This window comes from Salmo trutta, chromosome 18, assembly GCF_901001165.1.
Source record: "Salmo trutta chromosome 18, fSalTru1.1, whole genome shotgun sequence".
Lineage (NCBI taxonomy): Eukaryota > Metazoa > Chordata > Actinopteri > Salmoniformes > Salmonidae > Salmo > Salmo trutta.
Window position 1 is genome coordinate 48741971 of NC_042974.1, and position 13248 is coordinate 48755218.

The 13248-nt window shown below is 42.1% G+C and overlaps 1 protein-coding gene across 1 annotated transcript in view; it reads left to right on the forward strand.

The window, feature by feature from the left end:
* Window positions 1-39: 39 nt before the first annotated feature.
* The window catches only part of LOC115153426 (collagen alpha-1(IX) chain-like), a 23375-nt gene continuing 10166 nt past the window's right edge, over window positions 40-13248 (forward strand). Inside the window, exons 1-14 of the mRNA XM_029698862.1 lie at window positions 40-86; window positions 5875-5912; window positions 6011-6064; window positions 6156-6209; window positions 6460-6513; window positions 6597-6650; window positions 6753-6806; window positions 8815-8868; window positions 9069-9113; window positions 9207-9260; window positions 9444-9488; window positions 9582-9635; window positions 12544-12615; window positions 12702-12737. Coding sequence (XP_029554722.1) covers window positions 6041-6064; window positions 6156-6209; window positions 6460-6513; window positions 6597-6650; window positions 6753-6806; window positions 8815-8868; window positions 9069-9113; window positions 9207-9260; window positions 9444-9488; window positions 9582-9635; window positions 12544-12615; window positions 12702-12737 — 600 coding nt within the window. The 5' untranslated portion in view covers window positions 40-86; window positions 5875-5912; window positions 6011-6040. The remainder of the gene's footprint in view (window positions 87-5874; window positions 5913-6010; window positions 6065-6155; window positions 6210-6459; window positions 6514-6596; window positions 6651-6752; window positions 6807-8814; window positions 8869-9068; window positions 9114-9206; window positions 9261-9443; window positions 9489-9581; window positions 9636-12543; window positions 12616-12701; window positions 12738-13248) is intronic.

Below are 13248 nucleotides of genomic sequence, written 5' to 3' on the forward strand. Positions count from 1 at the left end.
TAACTACTACCACTGTATTTCTCCATCTGCAGGGTCACAGAGGTCTCCCAGGCAACACAGGAGAGCCAGGAATACTAGGCAACTGGGTAAGGACATTTTCTCATTATAGTTCTCACTACGGTGTTGAGTTGAGCTGTGTTTGGTGAGGGTCAGCAACTTAGAATAATGAGTGGTAATTGTCACTAAGAATGTATGCTCTCTGTTGGTCTTTGTAGATTTTACAGTATGCGGACATTAGATGTTGGGCTGTAGGCCCCGGATTGACTGAGGAGGTTTCTACAGTGAATTAAATAGAACAGCCACTGCTTGCTCGACAGCAGTGAAGTTGTGGAAAAGGGCAATGGAAGCATAACTGAGAAATGGTATGATGGAAACAGGAGCAGAAGCAGGGACGCCTAGAAATGGCAAACACTGGGCCCCCACTCACGTTGGGACTACTGAAGGCCGTATGCATCTGTCCCTGGGGAGCACCGCATGAGAATGGATGTGAAGTGATAATAGAAGGGCAGAGTGCTGGAAGATCCATGTTTCAATACCAGGCTTATCTGCATTGGAAGGGAAATGGTTTAGATCAACATGGCAAAGGATCGTAAAACTGTCTGGTTTCATTTTAACATTAGGAGATGCTTAATAATAGAACACTTAATAGATTGAATCTGATTGTGTTGAATTCCACGCACAGCAAAAGCAGACAGTTTCATAACATTATTGCAAATGCCTAATAATGAATGTCGTTTTATTTGCTACGGTAGGTTGCTATGTTTTATACATATTAATCATTGTATCATAATTGTTTTAATCGTAGTCATCGTAGTCATCAACATCATACTACTGCCCTTCATTTACTTAGCACTCAGGAAGAATGCTTTGTCATTGTCAGAGGACTGGAGAGAGTTGAGAACAGAACGCCTCTTAAAGTACAATAGAGAGCCATCCAGCGCAGAGCAGAGGACAAAATGTTTATTAAGCAGTTTAATTAAAGGACATGGCATACTCATTGCATCAGGATTCAATTACATGTTTGACTATGCAAACATAATCCTGTTTGTAGGCTTTAGGCAGTAGACATGATTATTTCCATTGAGACTGAGTTATGACTAATTTACCTCTTTACCTCTTTGATGAAGCTCCAGTACTCAGTGGTATGCTGGAGTTAAAATGCTTAATGTCTTTTAAACCCAACCCAGAGAACCGAGAACATGTGCCCAATAGTGTGCAAGGCTGGCAGTGGGTCTTCAAAGACAGAGGACAAGTTGTTGGCTTGGCATTTAACATGCCCTTTAGTCTGGAGAGACTCTGTGCGAAAATGGCCCATATATTCCACACATTACACACACACACACACACACACACACACACACACACACACACACACACACACACACACACACACATTACACACACACACAGACACACACACAGACACACATAGACACACAGACACACAGACACACACACAGACACACACACAGAAACACACACAGACACACATAGACACACAGACACACAGACACACAGACACACACACAGACACAGACAGACACAGACAGACACAGACACAGACACAGACAGACACAGACACAGACAGACAGACACAGACAGACACAGACACAGACACACACACAGACACACACAGACACACACATAGACACACACACACACACACACACAGTCTCACACAGTCTCACACACACACACACACACACACACACACACACACACACACACACACACACACACACACACACACACACACACAGAGACAGACACACAGACACACACACACACAGACACACACACACAGACACACACACAGACACACACACAGACACACAGACACAGACACACACACAGACACACACACAGACACACACAGACACAGACACAGACACAGACACACACAGACACAGACACACACACACAGACACACACACACATACAAACAGACACACACACAGACACAGACACACACACAGACACACACACAGAGACAGACAGACACGACTACGCTGGGTACTCACTCAAAGACAGGCGGATGAGGGGGACATACTGTTTCTGGAGCTCAGTTGGGGGCCAACATCTGTCTTCTGTGACTCAGTGGAACCCTCATGCCCTGCCAATATGTAAGTCACAGAGCATGACCATGTTTACAGCCACCCCCGCTGACATCTAAGGAGGGCATTCCCTGGCTCCAATATATGAACTGACCATCCCGGTGGGTGGGTGGTCCTTCCATTAGTAAAGTTGTAAAGTTCACGGTCATGCTTCTGGATAAAGCGTTTAGCGTCTCCAAGGTTAGCCTCTTAGCAGCTGACTGTGTATGGCGTGGTCTGAAGTGAGATGGTTAATAAACTGGTGCCATGGAATAGAGGACTGTTGGTCTTGATCAAAGGTGTTGGTTGACCAAGTAGAATAACCCCAATTCAAAGGCCAAACAGTGTCTTATATGAGTGAGGATATGGGCATCTGTGTGGAAACACTTACAGAATAAGTTGTTCAATTTTCCCTTAGCTATGACACATCTTTCCTCGGGTCATAAATTGTGGTCTACACTGTGTTAACTCTAACTCCATGTTTCAGGGGTCAGCATGTCTTGCACTACTTAGATCTTTGGTCTAAAGGAAATATTTAACACATCATTATAGTCATCATGTACTACTTGGAACCCCTAATAGCCCGAGTTCAGATTTCATCCTTCTGTAAACATCTAACTCCTCCAAGGAAATGTTATGGTTATTATGATAGCTTCAAGTGTTTGGATTGATATTGTATATTCCATTCAAAGGCCACAATGAAATGCATATAACTTACTGTCATGCCCACACGCTTGACAGATTGGGAAACTCCAGTGTGTTGCTCCGATGTCTGGTCTGTCTTATACAATCAGTCAGAGCCACATTCCACTGGCCAAGACTACTGTATAACAGTCACCATAGATGGCTGTGATACACTGCTCTACAGTAGTTCACTCATGACATAATTTATTATTTCACATTTAATTACTGTAAGTTCAGTCATACGATTTTGCATGCCTAAGCGGGGTTCTGCATGAACACTGTGCAAAACAGAAAAATAGGAAAGTCCCTGAGGTGAGCTTGTGTGTTCTGCATGACGCAAGTGCAAATTTCACTAGAATTACAGTTGAAGTCGGAAGTTTACATACACCTTAGCCAAATACATTTAAACTATTTTTTTCACAATTCCTGACATTTAATCCTAGTAAAAATGTCCTGTCTTAGGTCAGTTAGGATCACCACTTTATTTTAAGAATGTGAAATGTCAGAATAATAGTAGAGAGAATTACTTATTTCTGCTTTTATTTCTTTCAACACATTCTCAGTGGGTCAGAAGTTTACATACACTCAATTGGTATTTGTTAGCTTTCCACAAGCTTCCCACAATAAGTTGGGTACATTTTGGCCCATTCCTCCTGACAGAGCTGGTGTAACTGAGTTAGGTTTTAGGCCTCCTTGCTCGCACATGCTTTTTCAGTTCAAATTTTCTGTAGGATTGAGGTCAGGGCATTGTGATGGCCACTCCAATACCTTGACTTTGTTGTCCTTAAGCCATTTTGCCACAACTTTGGAAGTATCCTTGGGGTCATTGTCCATTTGGAAGACCCATTTACAACCAAGCTTTAACTTCCTGACTGATGTCTTGAGATGTTGCTTCAATATATCCACATAATTTTCCTTTCTCATGATGCCATCTATTTTGTGAAGTGCACCAGTCCCTCCTGCAGCAAAGCACCCCCACAACATGATACTGCCACCCCCGTACTTCACGGTTGGGATGGTGTTCTTAGGCTTGCAAGCCTCCCCCTTTTTCCTCCAAACATAATGGTCATTATGGCCAAACAGTTCTATTTTTGTTTCATCAGACCAGAGGACATTTCTCCAAAAAGTACAATCTTTGTCCCCATGTGCAGTTGCAAACCGTGGCTTCTTCCTTGCTGAGTGGCCTTTCAGGTTATGTCGATATAGGACTCATTTTACTGTGGATATAGATACTTTTGTACCTGTTTCTTCCATCATCTTCACAAGGTCCTTTGCTGTTGTTCTAGGATTGATTTGCACTTTCCGCACCAAAGTACATTCATCTCTAAGACAGAAGGTGTCTCCTTCCTGAGCGGTATGACGGCTGCGTGGTCCCATGGTGTTTATACTTGTGTACTATTGTTTGTACAGATAAGCGTGGTACCTTCATGCGTTTGGAAATTGCTCCCAAGAATGAACCAGACTTGTGGAGGTCTACAATTTTTTGTCTGAGGTCTTGGCTGATTTCTTTTGATTTTCCCGTGATGTCAAGCAAAGAGGCACTGAGATTGAAGGTAGGCCTTGAAATACATCCACAGATACATCTCCAATTGATTCAAATGATGTCAATTAGCCTATCAGAAGCTTCTAAGGCAATGACATAATTTTCTGGAATGTTCCAAGCTGTTTACAAGCACAGTCAACTTAGTGTATGAAAACGTCTAACCCACTGGAATTGTGATAGAACGAATTATAAGTGGCTGAAGTGGTTGAAAAACGAGTTTTAAGGATTCCAACCTTAGTGTATATAAACTTCCCGACTTCAACTGTGCATACAGTATGTATACAAAAGTATCTGGACACCCCTTCAAATTAGTGGATGAGCAATTTCAGCCACATTCGTTGCTGACAGGTGTATAACATTGAGCACACAGCCATTCAATCTCCATAGACAAACATTGGGAGTAGAATGGCCTTACTGAAGAGCTCAGTGAATTTCAACGTGGCACTGTCATTGAATGGCACCTTTCCAGCAAGTCAATTTGTCAAATTTCTGCCCTGCTAGAGCTGCCCCGGACAACTGTAAGTGCTGTTATTGTGAAGTAGAAACGTCTAGGAGCAACAACGGCTCAGCAGCGAAGTGGTACTGTAGGCCACACAAACTCACAGCTTGGGTACGCCGAGTGCTGAAAAATCAGCTGTCCTCGGTTGCAACACTCACTACCGAGTTCCAAACTGCCTCAGGCAGCAAAGTCAGCACAATAACTGTTCGTTGGGAGCTTCATGAAGTGGGTTTCCATGGTCGAGCAGCCGCACACAAGCCTAAGATCACCATGCGCAATGCCAAACATCGGCTAGAGTGGTGTAAAGCGCGCCGCCATTGGACTCTGGAACAGTGGTAACTCGTTCTCTGGAGTGATGAATCACGCTTCATCAATCTGGGTTTGGCGGATGCCAGGAGAATGCTACGTGCCTCAATGCATAGTGCCAACTATAAAGTTTGGTGGAGGAGGAATAATGGACTGGGGCCGTTTTTCATCGTTTGGGCTAGGCCCCTTAGTTCCAGTGAAGGGGAATCTTAAAAGCTACAGCATACAATCCCATTCTAAATGATTCTGTGCTTCCAACTTTGTGACAACAGTTTGGGGAAGGCCCTTTCCTGTTTCAGCATGACAATGTCCCCGTACACAAAGTGAGTTCCATACAGAAATAGTTTGTCGAGATCGGTGTGGAAGAACTTGACTGGCCTGCACAGAGCCCTGACCTCAACCCCATCAAACACCTTTGGGATGAATTGGAACGCCGACTGCGAGCCAGGCCTTATCGCTCAACATCAGTGCCCGACCTCACTAATGCTCTTGTGGCTGAATGGAAGCAAGTCCCCGCGGCCATGTGACAACATATAGTGGAGGCTGTAATAGCAACAAAGGGGAGACCAACTCCATATTAATGCCTCTAATTTTGGAATGAGATGTCCGACAAGTCGGTGTCCACATACTTTTGGTCATGTAGTGTATCTAGCATAATCTGGTTTTCCACCTGCTTGCTATACAGCTCACATTGTCCTTCTATCCCTAGTTTGCATTGTAACTAATTTTAAACATTTTTTCTGCTGCAGGGAGGTATGGGACAGACAGGTGACTATGGCCATGTAAGGTAAGACATACCCTCAGAGGTCAACACCTTTGTTTCAATGTTTGTTTGTGTTTAAACAAATTCATAAAATGTGTATAACAACAACCTGTCTCCCTCAGGGCATTGAAGGAATCAAAGGAAATAAGGGGATGAGAGGACTTCATGGCCTTGATGTAATCCACCATCAAACACATTTCCATAATCTCTTCAGCTGGTTAGTGGTGTCACAGTACAGATTAGTGCTAACGAGCTGCTGTCTTTCAGGGCGAAAGAGGTCCCAAAGGTCTGAAGGGATTGCAAGGCGCCGGGGGCTTCAAGGTAGGTTGTGTTGTGGTTCGTCATGGAACATGGGGTCTCTTCAAATCCCCTAGGCTTCCATTTGGCCTGCCAACTCAGCATATGCAGATTGCAGAGTCATATATACAGTATATAATAATTATGGCTCCGAGCATATGTAGTCATTTTGAAAAGTAACAAAGTCGCTAGTGTGTTGTTTTCCTGAGTTCCGTGCTTGTATTATGTAATAGAAGATTAAGAGGGTCTCATATGGGTGTTTTGATGATTACAGGGAACTCGGGGGTCACCTGGAGAGCTGGGTGAGACCGGAGAACAAGGAGGAACAGTACGTTTTTCTAAAGATGGGAGACACATATTGCAGTATTGTCATTGGTTTTATCATCATTGACTAACTTGTCTTTCTTGAAGGGAGATCCAGGTCCACTTGGATATGAAGGAATTCCAGGATATACTGGAGTGAAAGTGAATATCATTTAATCCACCAGACAGTCTTATTTCTCCATGTTCTCTCCTACGAATTATTTAATTTTCAATAACATTGTATGCTTGTATTCTTGTTTGTAGGGAGAAGAAGGGCCCTCCGGTGTTGAAGGACCGGTTGGGGCACAGGGAGCGCAGGTATGTTGGGGGCCACACAGTCAACCCCACTTGTTATGATAATCATAGCTGCGGGATAATCATAGCTGCAGCACCCCCTGAAAAATCAGATAATAATACTTTTTATTTTAAATTTCTAATAATAATAATGATGGAAAATATTTTTCTACACAAAAGTAGGGGCCTTTACTAGTCAATGATATATTTGTCTGTAGCGCAGGCAAAAAAGAAATTCAGCACAAACAACATTAGTACCTCTAGCCAGGTTTGGGAATAGTCTTGACTCAACAAATTGAGTTAGTACTGGTAGGACTTTTAGCCCTAGTGATTTCCTAGTGGGAGGACTATCTGTAGGTTAGCTAACAAGGCAGTGAGGATGTTTACTGGAAATACTGTCCATCAAATTCCACTGTAGATGAAGAAGTCCTTAGTGACATTAAAACATCTCCAGTCACAACAAACAGGAACAAATTGTGTAAATATCCATACAGTACATTCAGAAAGTATTTAGACCCCTTGACTTTTTCCACATTTTGTTACGTTACGGCCCTATTGTAAAATGTATGAAATTGTTTTTTCTATCTCATCAATCTACATATAATTCCCCTTAATAACAATGCGAAAACAGGTTTTTAGACATTTTTGCAGCAAGTTTTAATCAAGGATCTCTCTGTTCTTTGCGCCGTTAATTTTTCCCTCAATCCTGACTCGTCTCCCAGTCCCTGTCGCTAAAAAACATCCCCACAGCATGATGCTGCCACCACCACGCTTCACCGTAGGATGGTACCATGTTTCCTCCAGAAGTGACGCTTGGCATTCAGGCCAAAGAGTTCAATCTTGGTTTCATCAGACCAGAGAATCTTGTTTCTCATGGTCTGAGAGTCCTTTACGTGTCTTTTTGGCAAACTCCAAGCAGGCTGTCATGTGCCGTTTACTGAGGAGTGGCTTCTGGCTGGCCACTCTACCATAAAGGCCTGATTGATGGAGTGCTGCAGAGATGGTTGTCCTTCTAGAAGGTTCTCCCATCTCCACAGAGGAACTCTGGAGCTCTATCAGAGTGACCATTAGGTTCTTGGTCGACTCCCTGACCAAGGCCCTTCTCCCCCGATTCCTCAGTTTGGCCGGGCAGCCAGCTCTAGGAAGAGTCTTAGTGGTTCCAAACTTCTTCAATTTAAGAATGATGGAGGCTACTGTGTTTTTGTTGATCTTTAATGCTCCAGACATTTTTTGGTACCCTTCTCCAGATCTGTGCCTCGACACTCGGAGCTCTACGGACAATTCCATCGACCTCATGGCTTGTGGGATCAGCTGTGGGATCTTAAATAGAGAGATGTGTGCCTTTCCAAATCATGTCCAATCAATTGAATTTACCACAGGTGGACTCCAATCAAGTTGTAGAAACATTTCAAGGATGATCAATGGAAACAGGATTCACCAGAGCTCAATTTTGAGTATCAAAGCAAAGGGTCTGAATAGTTATGTAAATAAGGTATTTATGTTTTTTATTTTTTATAAACATGCAAAAATTTTGTCAAACCTGTTTTTGCTTTGTCATTATGGGGTATTGTGTGTAGATTGATGAGGACATGTTTTATTTAATCCATTTTAGATTAAGTCTGTAATTTAACAAAATGTGGAAAAGGGAAAGGGTCTGAATATTTTCCCGAATGCACTGTACATATCTCAAATACCTTGTACCCCTGCACAATGATCTGGTGCTGGTCCTCCCTGTATATAGCTTTATTATTGTGTATTTTATTCCACTTATGTTACTTTTTCATTTTTTCCCTCTGCATCACTGGGAAGGGCTCGTAAGCAAGCATTTCCTGGTAAAGTCTACTCTCGTTGGAGTTCGGCGCATGTGACAAATAACATTTTATTTGAATTGAAAGTAAAGTTTGTCTCATTTCAGTGAAACAGAATAAATAAACAGAATAAATGAAGCCACAGAGGCTTTACATTGGTCCATTTTTTGGTTTTTCATCCCACATGTGGTTTGTCTTGACGTTGACGTTCTATGTCTTGACAGGGTGTTGTAGGTGATCCTGGAGAGACCGGAGCTGCTGGGGAAAAGGGCAAACCTGTACGTATGTCACATCATCATGTCTCTCATTTCTAGACATGCAAACAGTTCTTCCGCTTTACATAATTCCCCAACAACAATAGTATATATTTACAAGCATATGCAGTAGAACTGGAAATGGACATATTGCTATATCAAATAAAATGACATATATCAGTGATACCAACAGTCTCATTATTCAACTTGTTTGTCAACACCAGGGTACCCAAGGAGCAGAAGGAAGATATGGCACCATTGGACAAAAGGTGAGTTATTCCGACTAAAATGTACGTTTAATCTCAGAGATGAGCATGCTTTGGCAAACCTTTAGTAACACCAATAACAACATATCTCTGCAGGGCATTATTGGAGACCCTGGTTTGCCTGGGAGAGATGGTGACATAGGAGTAGAGGTAGGTTCACAGTCTTTTATCATCCATGTTGCTGTTTACAGGAATGCTTTGACCTTGTGTACCATGTATTTTTAGGACATTAGCAACATGTTGAATACCCCTCATGAGACATGATGAGCCGGGGAATGTGCACCATATCTATTGTCTGTATCTGATCTGTTCTATTATCTATCCGTTCTCAAGGCTTATCAAGGACCACAGGGCCCGGAGGGCAGAAACGGAATAATGGTAACAGAACTAGCCAATAAAACAAAAACAATGTATTTTTCATTAGTTAGATTCATATATGTTAATTAAGGTGTGTGGTTTTACCCTAAACAGGGGGAGAAAGGAGTGCTGGGGCCAGCAGGGGAGATGGGGCCTCAAGGCCAAACTGTAAGTACAGTCGTCTTTCACATCTTTCACACCAAAGTTCCAAATGCTGGGCTAATATAGTGTATAAGAGGTCATACAAGAAGTTTTGTAGTGATTCTTATGTTGATGATTTAAATAATATTTCCTGGTCTGTGGTGTGTAATGAGGAGCAACCAGATGCTGCACCTGACACATTTATGGAATTGCTTATTCCAGCTACTAATAAGCATGCACCCATTAAGAAAATGATGGTAAAAATGGTTAAATCCCTGTGTTTTGAGGAATTTAAAAATTGTATGGTTGAGAGGGATGGGCAAAAGGGATGGCAAATAAGTCTGGCTGCACAACCAATTGGCAAACATACTGCAAATTGAGAAATCATGTGACTTAACTGAATAAAAATAAGAAGAAACTATACTATGAAACAAAGATAAATTATATAAAGAATGACAGTAAAAAACTTTGGAGCACCTTAAATGAAATGTTGGCTAAAAAGGCATACTCAGCTCCATCATTCATTGAATCAGATGGCTCATTCGTCACAAAACCCACTGATATTGCCAACTACTTTAATGATTTTTTCATTGGCAAGATCAGCAAATTTAGGCATGACATGCCACCAACAAAAGCTGACACTACACATCCAAGTATATCTGACCAAATTATGAAAGACAAGCATGTCATTTTGAATTCCGTAAAATCAAAGTGGAAGAGGTGTAAAAATGGTTGTTGTCTATCAACAAAGACAAACCACCTGGGTCTGACAGCTTGGATGGAAAATTACTGAGGCTAATAGCAGACGATATTGCCACTCTTATTTTCCATATCCTCAATTCAAGCCTACTAGAAGGTGTGTGCCCTCAGGCCTGGAGGGAAGCAAAAGTCAATCCACTATCTAAGCCTCCTTTACTGGCTCAAATAGCTGATCAATCAGCCTGTTACCAACCCTTAGTAAACTTTTGGAAAAAACAGTCTTTGACAAGATAGAATGCTATTTTAATAGCAAAATTGACTTTCAGCACGCTTATAGGGAAGGACATTCAACAAGCACAGCACTTACATAAATTACTGATTATTGGCTGAGAGAAATTGATGATAAAAAGATTGTGGGGTCTGGCTTTTGACATTATCGATCATAGTCTGCTGCTGGAAAACATATGTGTTTGGCCTTTATACCCCCTGCTATATTGTGGATAAAGAGTTACCTGTCTAACAGAACACAGAGGGTGTTCTTCATTTATTTTATTTAACCTTTATTTAACTAGGCAAGTCAGTTAAGAACAAATTCTTATTTACAATGACGGCTTACCCCGGCCAAACCCTAACCCAGACGACGCTGGGCCAATTGTGCGCCGCCCTATGGGACTCCCAATCACAGCCGGTTGTGGTACAGCCTGGAATCAAACCAGGGTCTGTAGTGGTGCCTCTAGCACTGAAATGCAGTGCCTTAGACCACTGCGCCACTCGGGAACCCTGTTAATGGAAGCCTCTCCAACATAATCCAGGTAGAATCAGGAATTCCCCAGGGCAGCTTTAAGTAAAGCCAGTATGTTATTGTATGCAGATTACTCAACACTATACACGTCAGCTACTACAGCGACTTAAATGACTGGAACACTTAACAAAGAGCTGCAGTTAATTTCAGAATGGGTGGCAAGGAATAAGTTAGTCCTAAATATTTAAAAAACTAAAAGCATGGTATTTGGGACAATGCCTCAAAAACCTAAACTAAATCTTGTAATGAATAATGTGCAAATTGAGCAAGTGACTAAACTGCTTGGAGTAACCCTGGATTGTAAACTGTCATGGTCAAAACAACAGTAGCGGAGATGGGGAGAAGTCTGTCCATAATAAAGACTGCTCTGCCTTCTTAACAGCACTATCAACAAGGCAGGTCCTACAGGCCCTAGTTTTGTCGCACATGGACTACTGTTCAGTCGATTGGTCAGGTGCCACAAAGAGGGACTTAGGAAAATTGCAATTGGCTCAGAACAGGGCAGCAAGGCTGGCCCTTGCATGTACACAGAGAGCTAACATTAGTAATATGCATGTCAATTTCTTCTGGCTCAAAGTGGAGGAGAGATTGACTTCATCACTACTTGTATTTGTGAGATGTATTGAATGCACAGAGCTGTCTGTTTGAACTACTGACACACAGCTCTACATAGAGCCATGACTACATGGAACTCTATTCCACATCAGGTAACTGATGCAAGCAGTAGAATCAGATATTTTTTATTTATAAAAATACACCTTATGCAACAGTAGGGACTGTGAAGAGACACAAACACAGGCACAGACACATGCATACACACAGGATAACATATGCGCTATACACACATGTACAGCCTTCCCTGTGGCTCAGTTGGTAGAGCATGGTGTTTGCAACGCCAGCATGGTGTGTGCAACGCCAGGGTTGTGGGTTCGATTCCCACGGGGGGGCCAGTACAAAAAAATAAAAATAAAAAAATGCATGAAATGAAAAGTATGCATTCACTACTGTAAGTCGCTCTGGATAAGAGCGTCTGCTAAATGACTAAAATGTACTTAAAAAAAAACAAATGTACCTTTGGATTTTGTGTTGTAGATATGTGGTAGTAGAGTAGTGGCCTGAGGGCACACACTTAATGTGTTGTGAATGTATTGAAATGCTTTTAAAATTGTGTAACTGCCTTAATTTTGCTGGACCCCATTGGCAGCAGCTAATGGGGATCCATAATAAAAACAAATACAAATACAAATCTTCACACGTCTCACTTTAAGGACCCATTGCATTCAAGGAGGAGTATTGAGGAGCAGCACTATTAAATGTATCCTTCTCAACAGATGTCTGTGTCCAGTCATTTGCCATCCTACTGTACAGGACCATTTTTTACTCTGAAAGTTAAGTGATCCCTCTGCTAAATTTAAGAAATGCTTCTCTCTCCAGGGCCCCAGAGGTTATAAGGGATCAGCAGCAAAGCCAGGAAGACCCGGATTTATTGGACCCCCAGGACCTGTCGTGAGTGTTCCGGATGACTCTTTGTAAACTATTTGAAATACAAGTTAATCTCTCCAAACCACTAAAACATGTCATTTCTCCAACAGGGGCATGTGGGAGTAGCTGGACGGCCAGGCCCCAAGGTAATCAACGTTATTCCCCTACTGTACTGCTAGAAGAGCAACATGTAGGGAGTTCTATAATGAAGTCTGATAGCACTCAAATTATGAAGTCAAGTGTCAAGACATTCATTAGTCTACACCTAGATCACATAACATTATCATCACATGTCTCTGTGTTCTCAACGCTAAGGTAAAACTGGTGACCAATACCTATATACTGTACTATAAGTGTTAGTGAGTTTAGATGACGTTCTTCAGAATGTTACATAAAAGCGCAGCTTTGCAATTAACTGATTTGATCATGAGGCTTGCTACTGTATTCAATACAGTACCAACATTTCACGACTAAGTTACAACACTAGACGAAACACTAGACCTACTCTAAATCAATATCCAAAGATGTGCACAGACAAAATGTATTACCTGTCCTGGCTTTGCATTTTTGGTCATTTTATAGAGCAGCCGGATACAATTGTCATGTTACTGCTGACGGTTCTTGAGGATTCACTACCCCCCATTAACCTGTCAACCA